This window comes from Triticum aestivum, chromosome 2B, assembly GCF_018294505.1.
Source record: "Triticum aestivum cultivar Chinese Spring chromosome 2B, IWGSC CS RefSeq v2.1, whole genome shotgun sequence".
Classification (NCBI taxonomy): domain Eukaryota; kingdom Viridiplantae; phylum Streptophyta; class Magnoliopsida; order Poales; family Poaceae; genus Triticum; species Triticum aestivum.
In genome coordinates, this window is record NC_057798.1 from 537,104,041 (window position 1) to 537,129,091 (window position 25,051).

The 25,051-nt window shown below is 43.0% G+C and overlaps 2 protein-coding genes across 3 annotated transcripts; both read left to right on the forward strand.

Moving 5' to 3' along the window:
- The first annotated feature begins 4,030 nt into the window (after positions 1 to 4,030).
- On the forward strand, positions 4,031 to 11,426 carry LOC123045896 (mitochondrial proton/calcium exchanger protein). Of its 2 annotated transcripts, XM_044469133.1 has the most exons (16): positions 4,067 to 4,255; positions 4,990 to 5,043; positions 5,249 to 5,890; positions 5,997 to 6,309; positions 6,403 to 6,549; positions 6,645 to 6,733; positions 6,801 to 6,893; positions 7,272 to 7,398; positions 7,634 to 7,698; positions 7,773 to 7,944; positions 8,612 to 8,776; positions 8,882 to 8,929; positions 9,013 to 9,159; positions 10,095 to 10,177; positions 10,608 to 10,723; positions 10,829 to 11,426. In XM_044469133.1, the coding sequence occupies exons 3-16, from the start codon at positions 5,310 to 5,312 to the stop codon at positions 10,909 to 10,911; spliced, it is 2,229 nt and encodes a 742-aa protein (XP_044325068.1). In that variant the 5' UTR covers positions 4,067 to 4,255; positions 4,990 to 5,043; positions 5,249 to 5,309; the 3' UTR covers positions 10,912 to 11,426. The 2 variants fall into 2 exon arrangements, with proteins under 2 accessions (XP_044325067.1, XP_044325068.1); XM_044469132.1 differs by lacking the exon at positions 4,990 to 5,043 and having other exon boundaries at positions 4,031 to 4,255.
- Positions 11,427 to 13,183: 1,757 nt separating this feature from the next.
- On the forward strand, positions 13,184 to 14,268 carry LOC123045897 (fasciclin-like arabinogalactan protein 1). The gene has a single exon (XM_044469134.1). The coding sequence runs from the start codon at positions 13,278 to 13,280 to the stop codon at positions 14,073 to 14,075; it is 798 nt and encodes a 265-aa protein (XP_044325069.1). The 5' UTR covers positions 13,184 to 13,277; the 3' UTR covers positions 14,076 to 14,268.
- Positions 14,269 to 25,051: the final 10,783 nt, after the last annotated feature.

The following is a 25,051-nucleotide window of genomic DNA, read 5'->3' on the forward strand; positions in this document are numbered from 1 at the left end:
GTAATCTAGATTATTGACTCTAGTGCAAGTGGGAGACTGAAGGAAATATGCCCTAGAGGCAATAATAAAGTTGTTATTTATATTTCCTTATATCATGATAAATGTTTATTATTCATGCTAGAATTGTATTAACCGTAAACTTAGTACATGTGTGAATACATAGACAAAACAAAGTGTCCCTAGTATGCATCTACTTGACTAGCTCGTCAATCAAAGATGGTTATGTTTCCTGACCATAGACATGTGTTGTCATTTGATGAACGGGATCACATCATTAGAGAATGGTGTGATGGACAAGACCCATCTGTTAGCTTAGCATAATGATCGTTAAGTTTTATTGCTATTGCTTTCTTCATGACTTATACATGTTCCTCTGACTATGAGATTGTGCAACTCCCGAATACCGGAGGAACACCTTATGTGCTATCAAACATCACAACATAACTGGGTGATTATAAAGATGCTCTACAGGTGTCTCCGAACTGAAGGTGTTTGTTCGGTTGGCATAGATCAAGATTAGGATTTGTCACTCCGTGTATCGGAGAGGTATCTCTAGGCCCTCTCGGTAATGCTCATCACTATAAGCCTTGCAAGCAATGTGACTAATGAGTTAGTGAGTGTATGATGCATTACGGAACGAGTAAATAGACTTGCCGGTAACAAGATTGAACTAGGTATGATGATACCGATGATCGAATCTCGGGCAAGTAACATACCGATGACAAAGGGAATAACGTATGTTGTTGTGCGGTTTGACCGATAAAGATCTTCGTAGAATATGTAAGAGCCAATATGAGCATCCAGGTTCCGCTATTCGTTATTGATCGGAGATGTGTCTCCTAATGATGTGATCCCGTTCACCAAATGACAACACATGTCTATGGTTAGGAAACCTTAACCATCTTTGATCAACGAGCTAGTCTAGTAGAGGCTTACTAGGGACACGATATTTGTTTATGTATTCAGACATGTATTTAAGTTTCCGATCAATACAATTCTAGCATGAATAATAAACCTTTATCATGATTTAGGAAATATAATAATAACCATTTTATTATTGCCTCTAGGGCATATTTCCATCAGATCTAACATTCAAAAGATCGGGAAATTTCAATTTAAAACCAACCTCGTCTATTTGAGTTGTCCATCGATTCAATTACTTACCATCCTCTCAAATATGGAAAGTTAGAATGCGAAGATCTTCCAAAATGAAGACAATTGTAGCCCCCCAGCAAGGAGCATCGTCTTCGACCACTTGAGTGACTTTCTAAAACAAGTCGGGTGATTTTTTTTAGAATCAGTTTCACTTTATTATCCAAACCATGCTAGGTATTTCGTCTGATACAACTTGCAGAATACATTCCGGGGGCTATTCAGCCAAAACCTGTCTAACTCAAACACAACTCCCTCTCTAGCTAAAATGTGAGCTTCCTTATTTCCTGACCTATGAGTCCATGAGGCTTTAAAGTTCGCAAAAGCTAGCATCATATCCTTAGTCTCTTTGATGATGGGTCCCACCGCCGACAGGTTCTTCCTCTTTTCATTCAGCATTGTTGCAATGCCTTTGTTGTCCGTATCGACATGAACTCTTGTAGCGTCGACCTGTGCTGCCAGTTGAACGGCCTTCCGGCACGCCATCGCTTCGGCAACTTCCGGGTCAGATACCCCAGGGAATGCACACGAAGCAGCTTCTCTGGATGTGCCATCGTGGTCAGGAATAATCACCCCGCGTGCCACCTCTGTCTTTATGCCTCGACACCGCTTCACTTGCATTTGCTTTCAACCAACCTTGTTCTGATGTGACCCATTTCACTACCTGTGTAGGTTGATGGGGCTTTTCCGCTACAACATGCACATTTTCCCACTCTGTAGCATGTGCAAAAACCGATTTAGCTACATGTCATGGATCAGCTATCCTCTTCCCATCTCTAGTCGCATTTCTCGCTAGCCATAAACCGTAGACAACTTGGATCACCATTTCCTTCTTTTGTTCAAGAGCTTGAACCAGCCATTGCAGTAGCCATTCCCTGAGCTTGCTCTGGGGGTCCGTCAGACATTGGCGGGATTGCCACCGAAACCCCTTTTTTTGAGGCGAGCACTTTCTAGAACATGGTCGCATGCGGGCATGTCCAGAAATGGTGCAAGATTGTTTCTTCTCGTCCACAGGCACAACAGAAAAATCTCGGCTTAATCTTGCGTCTATGCAGCTCTGATCCAACAGCGAGTCCATTCCTGAGCAGTCGCCAAAAGTGAATCTTCGCCTTCCCTGGTGCATTGGTGTTCCATAAGGAGAGCCAACTCTTGTGTGTTGCCGATGAAGACGAAGACCCCGGCTGTCCGGTTCTTGTCCTGTTCATGGCCATACGCAAGTGGTACGCCGACCGCACCATGAACTAACCATTTTTTGTATGGTTCCACGCAAGATAATCATTGGTCCCTCGTCCGCCAAACGCAATTTGCTTGATATCACATGCATCTCCAATGCCGAATCTCATCAATTTTTTCATGATCCCATGTTGTACCTTCCGCATTCACCAGGTCGCTCACCCGTGTGATTCCCTGGATATAATTTTGCCCAAGAGGTCTCAAGCTGCCCGCTCTAGGAATCCAGTTTGCATGGTGGATGTTCACTAAAGATCCATCCCCTATGCGCCAAATGACTCCCTCCCTTAGAAGCTCCCGACCATGCAATATGCTCCTGAAAGTATAAGATGCCCCGGCTGGACATGTTGCATTCATGATGGAGCACTCTTTGAAGTACCTGGCTTTTAAAACTCTTGCACACAAGGATGATGGATATTGCAATAACCTCCAAGCTTGCTTTTGCAAGCAATGCTTGGTTAAAAGCTTCAAAATTCCCGAACCCCATGCCTCCATCTCTCTTACCCGTGCATATCTTTTCCTATGAGATCCAATGCACCTTCCTTTCCCCTTGAGCTGCACCCCACCAAAATTTCGAGGAGACCAAAGTCAGGTTCCGATACATCTTCTTAGTGAGTTGAAAATAGCTCATGGTAAAGGTTGGCATAGCTTGGAGTCCCGATTTGACAAGTACCTCGCGGGCAGCTTTAGACAATCCTTGTCCTTTCCAACCCGAGACTTTCCCTGAAGAACTCCCTCTTACATACTTGAACACTCCATCGCTTGATCTTCCCACCACTGTTGGAAGACCCAAGTACCTCTCGCTAAGTGCTTCCGATTCGATGCCAATAGTATGCTTCAGAAAATCCTCGTCCCCTTCCTTGCATCCTTTTCCAAAAAAAAATTTGACGATTTTTGGAGATTCACCTTCTGACCAGATGCATCCTCATAGGTTTGCAAGATTTCCTTGAGAACCTGCAAGTTACCTTGTGATCCTTCCAGAAACACCACATTGTCATCTGCAAACAAAAGATGTGTAACATGGGGGCCAGTGCTCCTAAATTTAACACCTTTGAAGTTCTGCTCTTGCTGTGCATGCTTTAGTAGCGCAGAGAAACCTTCAACACAGAAAAGGAACAAGTATGGGGACAGAGGGTCCCCTTGTCGAAGGCCCCTTGAGGGGGTGAATCTGCTAGAAAAGCCTCCATTAAGTTTCACCGAGAATCAAGCACTCATAACACACCTCATTACTATTGCTATCCATGTTTGGTCGAAGCCAAATTTCTTCAGAGTCTTCTCTAGAAAGATCCATTCAACCCTGTCATACGCTTTCATCATGTTCAGCTTTACCGCACATAATGGCTTTTTCCGCTTCCGTCGTCTGATGGCATGAACGCACTCATAAACTACCAATATGTTGTCCGTTATCAGCCGGCCCGGGACAAATGCACTCTGTTCCTTAGAAATAAGGACTGGAAGAATTATTTGATTGCTGTCATTGTTCCTGTGATGTTGGTTTTTTTAAACCGGGTTTTTACTGCCGTGGATCAACTAGAAAATCAATAAATTCATTAAAAAACAATATCCATGCACTAGTGGCGCGAGGCGCGAGGCCCTCGGCCTAGTTGGCGCAGGGAGGGGTCGCGAAGCCCATGGCATGGCAACCGCTCCTCCGCGCTCCACTTCACTGATTCCCACCAGAGATGCGGATACCCGTTTCTCTTCCTTCTCCAATCCGCAACATCTCTCTTTTCTTTTCCGGCATTTCCAATTCGTTCGTTCGTTTCCCACGCTTCCTGCCCACCCCATTCCGCTCCGTGCTCCCCCTCTCCTCCGTCCCTCCCGGATCCAACGACGGGGTCCGCCGTCAGACCGATCGGCCGCCACTGCCCCGGTGAGCGCTCGTCCTCCCCGTCCTTCCCACTCCCAGTCCCGTAGCTCTCGGCGCGGCCCGTTTGACCGCGCGCGCGGTGGTCTCTCCACCGTTTTCGGGTGCGTATCCGTGAGCGCGGACGGCGGCGCGCGCGCATTTCCACTGGCGATTTGGCGGAGATAGATCGCCCGCCAGCTTGTGCAGTGCAGTGCAGTGGCTCCGGTGCTTAGCGAGTGATAGCGGAATTTACAGGTTTTGTTCGATCAGCCATGAATGTGTGTGATGCGGTTAGTCTTCGGGCCTCGCGTGATATTTCAAATCCAGTAACTGGGATTGATGGACACTATGACACCATACAAATAATAATGTCTCAGATCATAATATATAGGAGTAATAAATAATGTGAATCGGATTGATATTTCAAATCCAGTGACTGAGATTGATGGACACTATGACACCATATACGAATAATAATGTCCCAAATCATAATAGTAATAATGTGAATCAGATGACTCAAGTAGCATTAAGCAATCCGTCTAGCTGTTGTTATTTGGGCCAAACTGTGAAGTTATTGGCGATGTTCATTTATAGATGTTCGTGAGCGTTTTAGGACATCCCCAGAACAAGCCGCTGTCTTGATTTCTTTCCGCCCACTAGTTGGAGATGTTGCTGCCATTATGGATTGATACGCAGAGTGCATTGTTTGGGTTGTTTGTTGCTTGAAAGCTAACTATGACTGGCAATTCTTCTGGCAGACCTACAATGCCGGTTATGTACCAGTGGACATAACCAACTCGTGAACAATGCTGGTATGTTCAGACATGGAATATCCTGTTTTCGTATCCTGTTTAGCAATTGTTGAACGGTCATTGCTGTTATGCAAGACTGATAGACCATAATGCTACTACAGCTTATGTTTTTAGCAAACTTTGTGTTAGCTCCTTCTTTTTGCATATGTATAAAATATACTTTAGATGTGGCAACACCCATAACTAGATATTTGCCATGTTTCAGGGTTCTACCCGGAGAAGCATGAACCGGGCATTCTTGTGAGAAAAGGAAGCACCAATCAAAAATGGCTTCTAGGGCAATCATCAGGAGAAGGAAGTATATTCTTGAGCATACTAATGGGCCTCGCCTATTACATTCATCTAAGTTTACTTCCGGCCAAGGAACATTTGGATGTGATGTTGAGCACAACACTGTATCCCATGTGCCGCAGCAGAATTCGGGGGATTCTAGCCATGAGAAGCAGCAATTTACTTTAAGGAATAGATACCTTTTGGGCCTTAGTAATGGGTTCCTGCGTCGCCCAGCCCTCGGTGTTCCTCTTGCCTCTTATGAATCCAAAGCACATATTTCTGTATTCCCCTTGGGAGCCAGGTATTTCCGGCAGTCAGTCCGCGCAGCGTCAGAAACAGCTGGGCAGCCGAAATCTGGTATTACGAATGAAAAGAGTGAGGACCAGAACCAACCAGAAAAGGAGGCGTCTCCAGAAGAGTGTGACCAGGCGGTGGAAGGCTTAAGCACTGCAAAGGCTAAAGCCAAAGCAATGGTGCAGGAAGTCCAAAAGACTGACCAATCGATCATACAGAAATTCTGGGCAACACTTCTGGGTATTGGTCCTGCTCTGCGTGTTATTGCTTCAATGAGCAGGTCTTTGTTACCTTCTTTGAATTGAAGTATATCTGCTACCTTGCTCATTTTCATGGATGGCTCTTTGCTTCGATGTTTAATTTATATTTCGTTTTGTGGGTTTAAGAGCCGACTGGGCTGCGAAGTTGAAGCATTGGAAGGAAGAATTTGTTTCGGCACTGCAGCATTATTGGCTGGGCACTAAGCTACTGTGGGCAGATGTTAGAATTTCATCAAGATTGTTGGTGAAGCTTGCTGATGGAAAGAGCCTTACAAGGAGAGAGAGGCAACAGCTTACACGCACAACAGCAGACATGTTCAGGCTTGTACCGTTCGCTGTGTTCATCATCATTCCGTTCATGGAGCTCTTACTGCCAGTGTTCCTGAAGTTGTTCCCTAACATGTTGCCATCAACTTTCCAGGACAAGATGAAAGAAGAGGTAATGACCTAGGTTCTGTATACTGTCCTGGCAGCAAAATTATTAAACCCAGACATACATGCTCAGGACTGCATTTCATTGTCCTACGTACAGGAGGCATTAAAGAAGAAATTGAAAGCAAGGATGGAATATGCAAAATTCTTGCAAGATACAGCGAAGGAAATGGCAAAAGAAGTGCAAACATCACGTAGTGGGGATATAAAACAGACAGCTGAAGACCTGGATAATTTTTTGGACAAGGTATTTGCTCAATTTATCGTGTCATCTCGCAAGCATAGATAAAGAGGTGTTCCATATTAATGATTTTTGGTGATGTACTCTTGCTATGCAACCAGGTCAGGAAAGGTGGACATGTCCCCAATGAAGAAATTTTGAGCTTTGCAAAGCTATTTAACGATGAGCTGACTTTGGATAACATGAACAGGTTGGTGTTTCATTGGATGTTTACTTAATCCTCTATTTTACCAGCTCACACTTACATTTTTCTGCAGATCACGGTTAGTAAACATGTGTAAATATATGGGAATTCAGCCTTTCGGTACAGACAACTACTTGAGGTTCATGCTTCGGAAGAAGTTACGAGAGTACGTCCTTAAATCGCTTCTAAATGTTGATATCAGAGAAAAAATGATAAAATGGATGATGTAGAACATATCTTGCATCCAAATCTGTTATTCAATTTAAGAGTTGCATCTTCAGCATTTAAGCATGATTTCATACTGGACTAGTGCTATTTTTGCTGGGGAGGAGTGTCCATGCGGTAAACCTGTGGTTGTTGGCCTTGTCCGCCTGTATAGTGTTTCATACTCTTTATTTAATGAAATGACAGCGCTCCTACCTGATTTTTGAAAAAATATATATAGAAAACTGGATGTTTTATTTTGTATAGTGTCATCATCCATTGTGCTAATTCAGTTTTTTGGTATTCAACCGTAATATAATGTTTATGTGTTTATGCACAGCATTATGAATGATGATAAGATGATTGAGGCTGAGGGTGTGGAGTCTCTTTCTGACGAGGAGCTCCAACACGCTTGTCGCGAACGTGGCCACCTTGATTTATTGTCAACAGAGGAGATGCGCCATCAGGTTTGTTTGTTTGGAAACTGCTGATGAGTCATCCATGGTGTTGCCTAGGTCATGGCATTGAAATGCACATCAGGTGCCTATTATTGGAGATTTATATGTTATTGTATTGGCACTCTAATAGTTAATATTCTGCCATCCGTACCATATATCCTGCTAGTTTTTCAGTTTTTGCTAATTATAGTTGCCTAGCACCAATATTGGCCAAGAATTTGAATTTTTTTTCTTCTACGTTCAGCTCAAAGATTGGTTGGATTTATCACTCAATCAGTCTGTGCCATCATCTCTTCTGATTCTATCAAGGTAATTTTGGTGATAATTGTCCTGTTGACTGGATGCTTATCTTCAAATTTTAACCTGTGCTAAAAAAATGTCAGAGCGTTTACTGTATCTGGGAAAATGAAACCTGAGGAGGCTGTTGTAGCAACGTTATCTTCTCTGCCAGATGAAGTTGTAGGTACAGTTGGAACAGTACTGCCTTCCGAAGATTCTGTTTCTGAAAGGAAGAGAAAATTGGAATTCATAGAGATGCAGGAGGAACTTATCAAGGTACACTAATGTGCTATAAACATGTATTCTTGGCTGTCTTCTGTGTAGGCCTGCCAGACACAGATCTCCCCTTATTTTCACATTCTTGGTTGTATCACCAAGCTGGCCCCACTCTTAGTTTGGAGCCTCATCTCAAGGTTATAAAGATGTTGAACTAGTTTAGGATGATAATCCATAACTTTACAGTATTTCATTATTTTTCTCAGACTATTTGCTTTTGAAATATAATGTGATATCGCTTGTACAAGGATCATGTTTTTCTGTCCTAGTTTATTTTCACTTAGATTTACTGAAACTTAAAAGATTGGTAAATTAGTGCTTTTTAAAACTTAAAGTAGGAAAGTTCAATTGAAAGAACATGAAATAAAAAATACCATCACAATAAGATCCCATCTTACACGAACTCATTTTTGTATTCTTTAGTAGTGCAATAGAAATCAGTTCTTCATGTAATTACTTTGTTGATTTGAAGATGCAGTTTTTCTAGCTGCTTTCTATCTCCTTGGTTACCCAATTCTAATATGTTTTGCCTCTGCTGCTTTATAAACAACCCTGATGGAGAAACAATGGTTTTCTATATGTTTTTCTCAGTTCTACTGTTTTATGTTTCAACTATGTGGCAATGATTATTAATGCATGTGTTCTTGGCAACAAATGATATACCCAGGAGGAAGAGAAAGAAGAAGAGGCTACTAAAGAAGATTTGGCTTTGAAGGAAATGACTGAGCCTACTGCTAGGGAAGAAGAGGAACTAAAGAAATCAAAAGAACATGAGAAGAATGACAACCTTTGTGACATCAGTCAAGCATTGGCTGTGCTCGCATCTGCTTCTGTACGACCCTACTTATTTTCGTGTTAATATTTGTTACATGCATTTCAAGAAAAAGCTTACATAAATGCTCTGCTGCACCTGTTTAATTTTTGCCTTTCATTGCAGTCTGTTACCAGAGAGCGAGAAGAGTTTCTGAGCCTTGTAAATAAAGAGGTATGAGTTGGAGATATACTACCCTTTTATGAGCTACCAGTTTGCATTATGTAATATTGGAGACCCACTTTGGTGGAGTTCAGATAGAACTATATAACACCATGCTGGAAAAGGAGGGCACAGTGGATGAAGAAGAGGCTAGGAGAGCATATAGGGTGGCCAGGGAGGAATCAGATCATGCTGCAGAGTTAGTTGCAGGAGAAAAAGTTTCTTCAGCATTAATAGAGAAGGTAAGCAAAACTTTTCCGTGTCTAAAGTTCAACTAGAACTCCAACTCAGAAGCATCCATTAGTTGAAGTTCAATATAGTGTATGTGGCAGCTTAAACAGATATACATGAACTGTTGACTGGCTTACAGGATGTTATAACTTATAAGTGACAATTTTGTGCTCAGCTAGTGATGAGCTTGGGCGATCTTTCGCTTGCAAGTTATAATAGTTGGATAGTTCATTACATCCAGATCTTAAGAAGTTTGTTCCAATTTCCAAGACTAATCATATGGTCTTCTTGCTATCAGCAAGTAGCTATTGGAAATCACTGACCATATGACCAGAAAACCTAAGGCTAGAAAAGAAGCTAACATTTTTTTCTGAGAAGATGCAAATGTTTGCTTATCGACGGACTGATAGTTAGCAAATTTATTTACAAGCATACGAATATGTGATTACAACCGCACACATGCCATGCCCTTTGCCCCACAAAAGCATCTTCCTGCGAATTAAAAGAGAAGCGAACGTGGTTGGATTATTTTGTGCTTTGTTGGAGAAGAGATACAATTTACTTTAGATATACTAGTGATCGCTACCTTCAACTTTCTTGTCTGCACATTCTGGCCTCGTACCAAATGGCAGGAACTGTTATAAGTTCTGACCTGATGTTGGAGAAGAGGTGTCGTTTGAATTATCACAGGAACTGTTCTAAGTTCTGACCTAGTTTTGAAGCAATCTCTTGTGTTGCTGTACATAACTGAGTAGTAGAATGAAAGACAAGAAAACCAAACAAGGATGCCAAAACAAAACCCATGTGTTTCGGAGCTGTAATCACGTTATACTGGGTAGGTTTCTACCTGGAACCTATATTTTTCAGATGTGAGGTTTGTGCATCTCCCCTTTCTCTTCGATAACTAAGGGGCTACTGTTGACAATCTTTTTTGCTGCATTTTCAGGTTGATGCTATGCTTCAGAAATTAGAGAAAGAGATTGATGATGTTGATGCACGAATAGGCAACCGCTGGCAGCTGCTTGATAGGTAAATGCTTGTTACACTTACATATGCATAAGGTTGTCAGAAGTCACCCACTAGCATGTTCTATTGCTACAGGGTGGTGAATTTCTAAAGAAAAGCCGTGGTAGCATTTCTTTTTTCTTAAATTATTTTTAGGAATAACAGCAGAAAATGCTAAAACCCAGTACTGGCTAGAGCCTAAAATAGTCCAGTATAGGACATGCCTTGGTAGCTTAGCTTAACTGTACCAGAATTTGGTTCAGAACTTCAGATGGGAACTTGGCTAGCGGGCCCACTGATTCACGCCATTCTCATGCAGCAGAAAAATCACGCACGATCATATTTTTCCTGACTTGCTCATTCATATCGTATCCCGCTAACCAAGGAACTGGATTGCATGGGGAACATGTCTGGTTTTTCCTTGCTGAACAATAATAAGCCGATCTGGTTACAGGGACCGTGACGGCAAGGTAACTCCAGAAGAGGTAGAAGCAGCCGCAGGTTATCTCAAGGACACCATGGGCAAGGAAGGCGTCCAAGAGCTTATCAGCAATCTTTCCAAAGACAGAGGTTCACCCCTGACACATGCATCTACTGTACTAACGTATCAGTATCACTGTCCATCTTCCTTGCTCCTCCTATATCTAAGATTTTATCTGCTCATGTGCCTAACAGAAGGGAACATCCTCGTGGAAGACATCAAGAAGATGGCGTCGCAAACGGAGGAAGACAGCGAGCAGAAAGAAACGGCACGCTGATTGGTAGAAGAAGAAGAAGAAGAACACGCACTCTCGTATCTGCTTATATGTACCGTCAGCTCATTCATTTCCCAGTTTCAGTTCGTGGCAGCGCAAACGCGCGTTTGCGGAACGGTCAGTGTTTTTCTTGTGACCGTCTGCAGCTGTAGTCCCCGGTGCCGCCATAGTTAGTGAGGCATAAACGGCGATTGAAGTTTCAACCGGTCGCCGTTGAGGTCCACTGATTGGCTGGATGGGGAAATAAAATTCAGGCCTTTGATCCAAATGATCTGAATAAAGGCATCGATGTGCCTGGCTTAGTTTAGGCGTATTTGAATGAGCGCGTATGCAACCGGAGGCGATGTTGTCAGCCGATGTCAAGGTGATGCAAGTGGGGAGAGTGTGTAATGCAGTGGCTCGTCAACTTGCTCAGTTAGCTAGAGAAGAAATAAACTTGCACTCCGTGGATTGGGTTGTAATGATGTTACTGTTGTTTAATCAAATCAATAAAGCTCTTCTCGACGGCCTTGATTGAAGCCATGTCTATATTGATGCTCTCTTCTTCAACCCTGGGTCTGCCACAGTTTGATGTCCTGAGAAGAACTAACTGCATAGTTTGGCCAGATGGTGTGCGCAAGACTGCTCCGTAGCAGATGAAAACTGTCATGCCCAAGATACCGCGACCTTTTAAGAGCCTGCCATCTTGAGGAAAGGTAATGTAATGTTACGATTTTGTGAGTTTCTGGAATCTTCGACTGATGGATCATAATTAAGGCACAAGGGATGGTCCCGTAGGAATTCGGATGGCAGGGATGACTCTCATGAGTATGGCATACTAGCCTTTGCCAGGGAAAATATGAGGTGATACCAACCCTCGGATGCTACCATGCTATCAACTTACAAAATTCAAATTTAAATATGTATAAAAATTCTTAAAAAATCATGGATTTCACACCATATGTCGACAACCTCTAAAAAATTCAGATCAAAATCCGACATACACATAGAGAAACAAAAAAGACAAATTCATCATGATTAGTGTCAAAAGAAGACAAGTAAAATTGACACTATTCACATCTGAATTTGTCTTTTTTGCTTCTGCATGTGTATTTCGAATTTTAATCTGAATTTTTTAGAGGTTGTCGACATATGGATTGTGAACGTGCATGATTTTTTTTTTGAGAATTTTTTGGCATGTTTAAATTTGAATTTCTTGAGTTGGTATCATGGTAGCGCATAAGGGCTGGTATTACATCGATACTTTCCCGCCTTTGCCATGTTTGTGGTATATAAAGGACTACTATCAATCAATGCCACGTGAAGGTACCGTTTCCTCAGTGACTGTAATTAAGAGCACCACTGCAATTGATACCTCACATTACATATTTTTGTTCACTCCACTCTCCAACCAAGTAAATATGTCAGCATTTTGAATTGTCGGTTTGCAAGTCCTGCAGTTAGTACTAAATGAGTACCTGCAATGGTTATAACTTAAGGGCCTAAGGCTGGTTGTAATGGGTAGTATCATAAGTTAGTATCATGCATATGATACTAGTGTATGATACTACCTCCCTAATGCGTAGTATCATATGGTAGTATCACATATGACTTTATTTATTGCCATGCATGACACATACTAGTGTAGCATTTATTATGATACGGTATCATGATATGATACTCAACCATCTCTTATTTCATTAAATTCTATGCCACCTCATCAAAGTTGCCTAGTTGGCATGCATGATACTAGCTATGATACTCCCATTACAACGGAAAAAAATTATATGAGACCAGGTCTCATATAAACCAAGTGAGACCCGTCCTGATGGATGACATGTGGCATTCATAAATCACAAAGCATATAATCTCTCCCCCCCTGATTTCAGGTGGGGGGTGGGATGGATGCTTTGTGATTTGTGAATGACACGTGTCATCCATCAGAATGGGTCTCACCTGTTAATCCATGAGACCTGGTGTCATAGAATTTTTTTTCACAACGAGCCTAAAAAATCAACTGCGTATCTTCCTATATAGATTCACAAAATTAAACTTTCATGTTAGGTTGCATACGGTAACCTTCTAACCATATTGTTGTTCAAGTCGAATTAAGGCGACCCAGGTACAAGAAACAAAAGAACAAGCAACCACCACATTTTGTCAAAAAGGAAAAAAAAAATGGTAACCAACACAAAGGGAAAGAAGACAAAGTTTTAACCTGAATGGCAATCTCTGATATTGGCGGTAAACCCCAAGGGCAGGCCCTCACAAAGCCAGCTCACCACACACCCTATCACATTCGACACTCGTCAGTGGTCATAGTTCATCACTGCACAGCTCTCCCACTCGGCCACTCCACTGCCCTCACTCCCACGCCGACACTCGCCATAATGCGCCGCCTACACCTCGCCGCCGCCGTCCTCGCCGTCTTCCTCCCCCTCGCCGTCTCCGCGGCCGGGGGCAAAGCAACGGCAGCTAAGGCGCCCACTGCCCCGCCGGCCCCGCCGAACATCACGGCGGCGATGGCGAAGGGCGGGTGCAAGGCGTTCGCGGCCCTGGTGGCGGCCTCGCCGGACGCGCACTCCACGTTCCAGTCGGCCGGGGACGGCGGCGTGACGGCCTTCTGCCCCAGCGACGACGCCGTGAGGTCCTTCATGCCCAGGTACAAGAACCTCAGCGCCGACGGCAAGGCGTCGCTGCTGCTGTTCCACGCCGTGCCCGTGTACTACGCGCCGCGGAGCCTCAAGTCCAACAACGGCGTCATGAACACGCTCGCCACCGACGGCTCGGCCAACAACTTCAACTTCACGGTGCAGAACGAGGGCGAGCAGGTGACCATCAAGACGGACGCCTCCGACCACGCCGCGCGCGTCAAGTCCACCGTGTACGACAAGGACCCCATCGCCATCTACGCCGTGGACACGGTGCTCGAGCCGGTGGAGCTCTTCGAGCCGGCGGACTCCCCGGCGCCGGCGCCGGCTCCCGCCCCTGTCGCGGACGCGCCCAAGGCCCCCAAGAAGCAGGCGCGCCACCGGCCTGTAGCGGACGCGCCCGGACCGGCCGCCGAGGACGCGGCGCCTGCCGACCAGAGGAAGAACTCTAAGAAGAGCGCGACATCCGGCGCCCCGTGCCTGCCATGGGCCGCAGTCCTGCCTGTCGCCGTGGCCGTGGCCGCCGCTCTGGCATAGCCGCTTGTCCTTCGCGGTGGATCTGTACCTGTACGGGAGGTGGTGGTGTGTCGGTGGATTGCGTTGCGTGTGTCCTTTGTGTCTGTCGGTCAGTGCGTGTGCTCGTGCAGTGAAATTTCTGTCTTTACTCTTTCTTGCCACATTAATGTTGTTTAGTATAAAAATATTATGTGATAAAGCAGTTTGAATCTCAGTTAGACCTAAATATTGGAAACCGATGGTTCTGCATGTTTCAACGGGGTCTCAGTAACTTTTGGACCGTTCTTCTGAGAATCCTTGCTTTTTTAGCATTTTTTGAGTGTTTGGATAGATCATGTTGTTCTCTGAAGCCGGCCAGCTTCGGTGCAGCGTGCAGCAGCCGTAGCTTGCAGTGTTTTCTTCCGGCAGGTGTTCCCGCGGACCAGGGCGTGGGAAAAGTGCACGAACTGATTTTCTTTTACGACATAATTCTTGCATTACTCAATCAAAGGTTACAATCACGCATGACAATATCCAAAACACACTTTGACCATACCCAAGCCATAAAACAATTCGCCCTTGTCTACCAATATGCGCCAAAGCGTGACAAGAAGAGTTTTGAGTACGTTTGAGAATTTCTCTTATAAAGGATGCTAGAATACCCGCCTTATAAAGGATGCTAGAATACCCGCCTTTTGGAAGTCTCCGTGGGCGAGAGTGTCCTCCACAACATCTGTTTCATGGTGGCAATGTCTGCCTCCCCGCCTTCTGGAAGTCTCAGCGGGCGAGAGTGCACTCCACAACATCTGTTTCGTGGTGGCAATGTCGTCTCCCCGCCTCCTAGAAGTCTCTGCGGGCGAGAGTGCCCCCCATGACATCTGTTTCGTGGTGGCAATGCCGCCTCCGAGTGTGGACGGCGTGCACATGAGCGACTCGCCTCGGGGGTCCATGACAGGTGGACCATGGGTGTGGTCGGGTGATACGTCTGCAACGTATCTACTTTTCCAAACACTTTTGCCCTTATTTTGGACTCTAACTTGCATGATTTGAATGGAACTAACCCGGACTGACGCTGTTTTCAGCAGAATTACCATGATGTTGTTTCATGTGTAGAAAACAAAAGTTCTCGGAATATCCTGAAAATCCTCGAAGGCACTTTTTGAAAAATATAAAAAATACTGGAGAAAGAATCAAGACCAGGGGGCCCACACCCTGTCCACGAGGGTGGGGGCGCCCCCCTGTCTCGTGGGCCCCCTGAGGCTCCGCCGACCTCAACTCCAACTCCATGTATTCTGTCTCGCGGAGAAGAAAATCAGAGAGAAAGTTTCACCGCGTTTTACGATACGGAGCCGCCGCCAAGCCCTAATCTCTCTCGGGAGGGATGGTCTGGAGTCCGTTCGGGGCTCCAGAGAGGAGGATTCGTCGCCATAGTCATCATCAACCATCCTCCATCATCAATTTCATGATGCTCACTGCCGTGCGTGAGTAATTCCATTGTAGGCTTGCTGGACGGTGATGGGTTGGATGAGATTTACCATGTAATCAAGTTAGTTTTGTTAGGGTTTGATCCCTAGTATCCACTATGTTCTGAGATTGATGTTGCTATGACTTTGCTATGCTTAATGCTTGTCACTAGAGCCCGAGTGCCATGATTTCAGATATGAACCTATTATGTTTTCATGAATATATGTGTGTTCTTGATCCTATCTTGCAAGTCTATAGTCACCTATTATGTGTTATGATCCGACAACCCCGAAGTGACAATAATCGGGATACTTCTCAGTGATGATCGTAGTTTGAGGAGTTCATATATTCACCATGTGTTAATGCTTTGGTCCGGTCCTCTATTAAAAGGAGGCCTTAATATCTCTTAGTTTCCACTAGGACCCCGCTGTCACGGGAGGGTAGGACAAAAGATGTCATGCAAGTTCTTTTCCATAAGCACGTATGACTATATTTAGAATACATGCCTACATTACATTGATGAATTGGAGCTAGTTCTGTGTCACCCTATGTTATAGCTATTACATGAGGAATCGCATCCGACATAATTATCCATCACTGATCCATTGCCTACGAGCTTTTCACATATTGTGCTTCGCTTATTTACTTTTCCATTGCTACTGTTACCATCACTACAAAAACCCAAAAATATTACTTTTGCTATCTTTACCAGTACCATTGTTACCATTACTATCATACTACTTTGCTACTAACTACCTTGCTGCAGATACTAAGTTATCCAGGTGTGGTTGAATTGACAACTCAACTGCTAATACTCAAGAATATTATTTGGCTCCTCTTGTGTCGAATCAATAAATTTGGGTTGAATACTCTACCCTCCAAAAGCTGTTGCGATCCCCTACACTTGTGGGTCATCAAGACTAATTTCTGGCGCCGTTGTCGGGGAGCATAGCTCTATTCTCTGAGTCACTTGGGATTTATATCTGTTGATCACTATGAAGAACTTGAAAGACGCTAAAACCAAGATCTATCCCTCAACTAAGAGGGGAGGTAAGGAACTGCCATCTAGCTCTGCACTAGATTCTCCTTATGTTATGAATAATTTTGCGACACCTAAACCTGCTACTGCTATGAATTCTGATATGTCGCATGTTATCGATGATGCTACTTCTGCTTTGCATGATACTTATGATGAAACTACTTCTGTTTGTGATACTACTATGCCATTAGGTGAATTTCTTGATTAACAACTTGCTAGGGCTAGAGAGAACGAAATTATTGAAGATGCTATTATTGATAATAGTGATGATGAAAGATCTCCGAATGATTATGAATTGCCTGTTGTTCCTGAGGGTTATGTTATGGATGAAGAAACTGCTATAGATTTTTTTGCTTGCAATGATAGATCAGATCTTAAGAAATTGTTAGCTAAGCTGAAACAAAAGACTCTAAATGCTAGAATGAAACATGACCCCGCTTTTGCCACTTCACCTATCTTTGTTACTGATAAGGATTATGAATTCTCTGTTGATCCTGAGATTATTACTTTAGTTGAATCCGATCCTTTTTATGGCCTTGAATCTAAAACTGTTGTGGCACATCTTACCAAGTTGAATGACATAGCTACCCTGTTTACTCACGATGATAAATCTCACTACTTTTATATCCTTAAGATATTTCCATTCTCATTAAAGGGTGATGCTAAGACTTGGTTTAATTCTCTTGATCCTGGTTGTGTGCGTAGTCCCCAGGATATGATTTATTACTTCTCTGCTAAATATTTTCCTGCTCATAAGAAACAAGCTGCCTTGCGGGAAATATATAATTTTGTGCAAATCGAAGAAGAGAGTCTCCCACAAGCTTGTGGGAGGCTTCTCCGATTACTTAATGCTTTGCCTGATCATCATCTTAAGAAAAATGAAATACTTGATATCTTTTATAATGGACTAACCGATGCTTCAAAGGACCACTTGGATAGTTGTGCTCGTTGTGTTTTCAGGGAAAGAACAGTCGACGAAGCTGAGTTATTATTGAATAATATGTTGACTAATGAGAATAATTGGACTCTCCCTGAGCCAATTCCTGAGGAAATTCCTGAACCAATTGAGCCAACTCCCGAGCCTATTCCTAAACCCACTCCGAAGAAGAGATGTGTTCTATTTCTCAGTCCCAAAGATATGCAAGAGGCAAAGAAGTCAATGAAAGAAAAAGGTATTAAAGCTGAAGATGTTAAGAATTTACCACCTATTGAAGAAATACATGGTCTTGATATACCGCCTGTTGAAGAACCACATTGTCTTGATAACCCGACACAGGTAGTAAAGGTAAATTCTCTCTATATATATGATAAATATGAAATCCCATCTACTAATTTTCATAGTCCATGCTTAGATGAATTTGATGACTTTATGAATAGACAAGCAAATTTTAATGATTATGTTGGTAGAGAGTTAAAGAATAATGCTTTTGAGATAGGACGCGTGAGTGATAATATGGCTAGAGTTAAAGGTGAACTTAAACTCATTAGCAAATATGCGTCTATGGTTGCTACTCAAGCTGAGCAAGTACTCAAAGCTCAAAATGATTTGCTTGATGAATTAAATAATAAGAATGACTTCGATGTTAGAGTGGCTACTAGAACTGGTAGAATGACTCAGGAACCTTTGTATCCTGAAGGCCACCCTAAGAGAATTGAACAAGATTCTCAGAATAATAATCTAGATGCTCCTAGTTCTTCTAAGAAGAAGAAAAAGAAGAAGGATGGGACTTTGCATGCTTCTAGTGAACCTAATGTAGAAACAAGTGAGAATCCTAATAATACTTCTATCTCTGATGCTGAAACACAATCCGGAGATGAACATGAACCTGATGATAATGCTAATAATGATGTTCATGTAGATGCTCAACCTAGTAATAATAATGATATAGAAATTGAACCTGCGATTGGTCTTGATAACCCACAATCAGGAAACCAATGTTATGATAAGAGATATTTTGTTGCTAGGAAGCATGGTAAAGAAAGAGAGCCATGGGTTCAAAAACCCATGCCCTTTCCTCCTAAACCATCCAAGACAAAGGATGATGAGGACTTTGAGCGTTTTGCTGAAATGATTAGACCTATTTTCTTACACATGCGCTTAACTGATATGCTTAAATTAAACCCTTATGCTAAATATATGAAATATATCATCACTAATAAGAGGAAAATACCTGAAGCTGAGATTTCCACCATGCTTGCCAACTATACCTTTAAGGGTGGAATACCTAAGAAACTTGGTGATCCCAGAGTACCCACTATAGCTTGCTCCATAAAAAGAAATTATGTTAAAACTGCTTTATGTGATTTAGGAGCTGGTGTTAGTGTTATGCCTCTTTCCTTGTACCGTAGACTTGAATTAAGTAAGTTCACACCCACTGAGATATTCTTGCAAATGGCTGATAAATCAACTGCTATACCTGTCGGCATTTGTGAGGATGTGCCTGTTGTTGTTGCAAATGTTACTATTTTAACAGACTTTGTTATTCTTGATATTCCTGAGGACGATAGTATGTCTATTATCCTTGGTAGACCCTTTTTAAATATTGCAGGAGCTGTTATTGATTGCAACAAAGGCAATGTCACCTTTCATGTTAATGGAAATGAGCATGGTACATTTTCCGAGGAAACAATCTCAAGTTCATAGCATAAATACTATTGAGAAAATTCCATCAATTATTATTGGAGGTTTTGAGTTTCCTCTCCCTACTGTCAAGAAAAAGTATGATATTCTTATTGTTGGGGATTTTCATATCCCCGTTGAGGTAACCTAGTGTCACTTCGAAATTTCTCCGGTTCCGTGTTATTCGGAATGAGTTTGTTAACAAGACTTGATCAGCCTTGTTAGTGGATTCATTTTGATGATCATGAGATGGATGAAACTAGAAGGCACAACCTTATGTACTTTCTTTTTACTTTATGTTAGTTAAAATAAATAAAGCAAAAATAGTATTATCTGTCTGTTTTTTGAATTGTCCGTGCAATGAAAAATATCCCGAAAATAAAAGTTCTCCAAATGCCCTGCAAATTTAGTATGATTTTTTATGGAATATTTGAGGATTTTAGGCACTGAAATCACTGCAGGAGGGGCAAGCACCAGGCCACGAGAGTGGAGGGCGCGCCCACCCCACCTGGGCGCGCCCCCCTGTCTTGTGGCCCCCTGGTAGCCCCCCTCACTTATGCCAGCACCCACACAATCCATCTTCTACCTAAAAAAATCCCCATCCAGCTCAAGCACGAGTTCTAGCTCGTTTTGCTGCGATTTTTGATCTCTTTGCTCAAAGCTCCATTCACAAAACTGCTTTGGGAGATTGTTGCTTGGTATGTGACTCCTCCATTGGTCAAATTAGTTTTTGTTCTAGTGCTTTATTCATTGCAAATTTTTGCTGCATAGGTGACCATGTTCTTGAGCTTGCATGTTAAATTTATGAGGTCCCAAGCATTTCTAATGCAGGATATAGCTCTAGGCACTTGTAGGAGTAGTTGCTACCATTCTTGTTAAGTTTTACTCACTTTTATTTTGAAGTTACTAAAATTTCAGAAATTTTCAGAAAATGTTAGGGAGACTTTTAAAGGGCTCTTCTAGCCAAGGCTCTCAGGAAAAACAAGCTAAAGAGAAGGAAAAAGCCAAGTATAATCTTCCTCGCTTAGCGGAAGTACGGTCGTGTGAGTGGCCATGTGATAATTTCTTGAAAGAAGCTGGAATTCATGAAGATTTTTATTCTTTGATCTAGAGTGCGGGCCTCAACGATTTCCTCCTCGACCGGATCGATCAGTAGCTCTTACTTACCAATACTTTTGTGCAAAACTTTTATTATTATTCTAAGAAGTCACCACCTTCAGTATCATTTCATTTATATGATGAATTCAGAGAAATGACTTTACGTGACTTTTGCGCGGTATGTAGGATACCTTTTGAGGGAGAGTTAGAGGAACCCCACCGGGAAGATGTGGATGGCTTTGTTAACACTATAGCTATAGAGGAGCCAAAGAAAGGTTCCAAGGCAAAAATCTCTAGCATACACTTTCCTGTTTTACGTTACTTTGCTATATTTGCTAGTAGATGCTTGATTGGTCGTGGAAATAGTGGAAACTTTAATGTTCCTGATATTATCATTCTTCAGCATGCCTTGTTTGGAGACAATAGTTTTAGTATGGGTGTCGTCAAAAGGGCCCATATTTGGATATATACATGCTTCATGTCTTGCTAGACATTTTAGGATACCTATTAGGCATTACGAAAAAGGGGAGACAATCTTGCCTTCTTACATTTTAGATTACATGAGCATGGTAGCACACAACTTTATCGTTCAGAATGAAGATAAGACGCTCCTGTATAACTTGAGATTTAATAATAAACACAGTGAGACTATTATTCTGCCAGCACCTTTGTTGTTTGATTTGACTGCAGATAATTTTCTTGTTACACCGGAGGTGGTATACGCTCATCGAGGCCAAGCATCCACTCTCGAACCTGAACCTGAGATGGAACCTGCACTGGACCCTTATCGCGCATCATCTTTCCAGTTGGATCCGGAGATGGCCAGCCAGTGGTATCCTGATTACACTTCCCAGTACACCGGGGAGAGTAGCAGCGGTCCTTGGCATTAGACCAACTTAGGACAAAAGCCTAAGCTTGGGGAGTACGTACTTCTCACCGACTTTACATTCATGTTCACACACTATTCTAGTCATCGGTGCTCATACTCTTTCATTGTATCATCCATGCTAGTTTAATTTTCCTTTTTCTAGTTCTCTTCTTGTGTGTTTGATAAACCTTAAGAAAAACCAAAAAAATTAGTTAGTTTAATTTCCATGCTTGTAGTAGAATTAAAATGAAAACCCAAAAAGATTTCTCATTCTTCTTTTACTTGTTGGGAGCTTTCCCGTGTAAATAGTTTTATTTTCTTTCCTTTTCTTTGGGGGTCGAGAAGACCATATTGAAAACTTTTAGTGGCTCTCTTATGCATGATTGTTTATTTAACTTAGAGCCCATATTACTTTGTCTTCTCTCTTGAGTTGAATGCTTGCAGATTCCAGCTTAGTCCAATGCACGTACACTCTTATTATTATACACATCGTTCGGTCGTGCGGGTGAAAGGCAATAATGATGATATATGATGGACTGATTGAGATGAGAGAAGCTGGTATGAACTCGGCCTCTCTTGTTTTTGTAAATATGATGAGTTCATCGTTCCGGATTCAGCTTATTATGAAGTAAACATATTTGCAATAACATTTAGAGATTATAGTTGCTTGTGCCATGCTTGATTAGCTTTGACTTATAATGGTTTACCTTGCATGCCAACATGCTATTAGAATGATTATGATGTGGTATGATGGGATGGATCCTCCTTTGAATAAATTGAGTGACTTGACTTGGCACATGTTCACGCATGTAGTTGAAACAAAATCAACATAGCCTTCACGATATTTTATGTTCATGGTGGATTATATCCTACTCATGTTTGTATTTGGTGTAAATTAGTTTTAATGCATGTTTATGACTGTTGTCGCTCTCTCAGTTGGTCGCTTTCCAGTCTTTTGCTAGCCTTCACCTGTACTAAGCGGGAATACTGCTTGTGCATCCAAACTCCTTAAACCCCAAAGTTGTTCCATATGAGTCCACCATACCTTCCTATATGCGGTATTTACCTGCCGGTCCAAGTAAATTTGGATGTGCCAAACTCTAAACCTTCAAATGAAATTCTGTTTTGTATGCTCGAGCCGCTCATGTTTCCACTAGGGCTGCCTATATCTTCCATGCTAGGTGGGTTATTCTCAAGAGGAGTGGACTCCGCTCCTCATTCACGAGAAAGGGCCGGTAACCGGGATGCCCAGTCCCATGATCCAAAAAGATCAAAGCAAATCAATATAATTAAACAAAACTCCTCCAGGATTGTTGTTAGTTGGAGGCACTCGTTGTTTTGAGCAAGCCATGGATTGATACAGCCATCTCATAGTTGTTGCATTGACAGCGAAAGTGTGCCGCTCAAAATGTTAGTCAATCTCTATTTTAAAATCGAGCACCGGCACCTCTACAAATCCCTGCTTCCCTCTGTAAAGGGCCTATCTATTTATTTTTATGTTGATTCATCACCCTTCTTATTAAAAAGCACCCGCTGGAGAGCACACTATCATTTGCGTTCATCATTATTGGTTTATATTGGGTATGACTTGACTGGATCTCTTTTACCATGAATTACAATGTTTAGTCAGTCCTTGATCTTTAAAGGTGCTCTGCATTTATGTTTTGCGGTCTCAGAAAGGGCTAGCGAGATACCATTTTGTTATATCATGTTATGATTGTTTTGAGAAAGTGTTCTCATCCGAGTTTTATTATTATCGCTCGCTAGCTGATTATGCCATTGATATGAGTAATTGTGAGACCTAAGTGTTATTGTGAGTATGGTTAGTTTATAATATTGTTGAAACCTGAATGATGGCTTTGCATATTTTCAACAACAAGAGCAAATAGAGTTTGTAAAAGTTTTTCTTTATCACTTTCAGTTTTTCAACTGAATTGCTTGAGGACAAGCAAAGGTTTAAGCTTGGGGGAGTTGATACGTCTCCAACGTATCTACCTTTCCAAACACTTTTGCCCTTGTTTTGGACTCTAACTTGCATGATTTGAATGGAACTAACCCGGAATGACGCTATTTTCCGCGGACCAGGGCGTCGGAAAAGTGCACGAGCTGATTTTCCCTTTACAAAATAATTCTTGCAATACTCAATCAAAGGTTACAATCATGCATGACAATATCCAAAACACACTTTGATCATACCCAAGCCATAAAACAATTCGCCCTTGTCTACCAATATGCGCCAAAGCGTGACTAGAAGAGTTTTGAGTATGTTTGAGAATTTTTCTTGTAAAGGATGCTAGAATACCCGCCTTTTGGAAGTCTCCGTGGGCGAGAGTGTCCTCCACAACATCTGTTTCATGGTGGCAATGTCTGCCTCCCCGCCTTCTGGAAGTCTCAGCGGGCGAGAGTGCACTCCACAACATCTGTTTCGTGGTGGCAATGTCGTCTCCCCGCCTCCTAGAAGTCTCTGCGGGCGAGAGTGCCCCCCATGACATCTGTTTCGTGGTGGCAATGCCGCCTCCGAGTGTGGACGGCGTGCACATGAGCGACTCGCCTCGGGGGTCCATGACAGGTGGACCATGGGTGTGGTCGGGTGATACGTCTGCAACGTATCTACTTTTCCAAACACTTTTGCCCTTATTTTGGACTCTAACTTGCATGATTTGAATGGAACTAACCCGGACTGACGCTGTTTTCAGCAGAATTACCATGATGTTGTTTCATGTGTAGAAAACAAAAGTTCTCGGAATATCCTGAAAATCCTCGAAGGCACTTTTTGAAAAATATAAAAAATACTGGAGAAAGAATCAAGACCAGGGGGCCCACACCCTGTCCACGAGGGTGGGGGGCGTGCCCTCCCCCCTGGGCGTGCCCCCCTATCTCGTGGCCCCCCTGAGGCTCCGCCGACCTCAACTCCAACTCCATATATTCCGTCTCGCGGAGAAAAAAATCAGAGAGAAAGTTTTATCGCGTTTTATGATACGGAGCCGCCGCCAAGCCCTAATCTCTCTCGAGAGGGCCGATCTGGAGTCTGTTCGGGGCTCTGGAGAGGGGGATTCGTCGCCATCGTCATCATCAACCATCCTCCATCACCAATTTCATGATGCTCACCGCCATGCGTGAGTAATTCCATCATAGGCTTGCTGGACGGTGATGGGTTGGATGAGATTTACCATGTAATCAAGTTAGTTTTGTTAGGGTTTGATCCCTAGTATCCACTATGTTCTGAGATTGATGTTGCTATGACTTTGTTATGCTTAATGCTTGTCACTAGGGCCCGAGTGCCATGATTTCAGATCTGAACCTATTATGTTTTCATGAATATATGTGTGTTCTTGATCCTATCTTGCAAGTCTATAGTCACCTATTATGTGTTATGATCCGACAACCCCGAAGTGACAATAATTGGGATACTTCTCAGTGATGACCGTAGTTTGAGGAGTTCATGTATTCACCATGTGTTAATGCTTTGGTCCGGTTCTTGTCGGTGTACAAAAGTAGGGGCTCTGCTTTTGACCCCTTTACTTGTGGACGGACAGTCAGAGCCTCCCGCCACGGTCACACACAGACACGGCAGGAAAGGGAAGTCGGAGAGAAGCCGAAGCCACAAGGACAAACAAAGCAACAACAAGGATCAAGGCCACAAAGATCGGATAGGTGTAGCAAGTTCCCCCGGCAAGGACCCTCGCCGGGGTAGCCTCAGCAGCCCCGGCAAGGCCCTTGCTGGGGCAGCTCGCCCACGCCAACCGAATGAGCCACCCTTGAACACACCAATGCTAAACAGATGCATTGGAACAAGGCTCAGGAGGCACCTCCGTGGTGGCATGCAGATCTTTGTGAAGACATATAATGCTCAAGATCAAAAGAGGATAGGAAGGCAACCATCCTCACCGAAGAAACCCACAGGACCCCCGGCAAGATCCTTGCCGGGG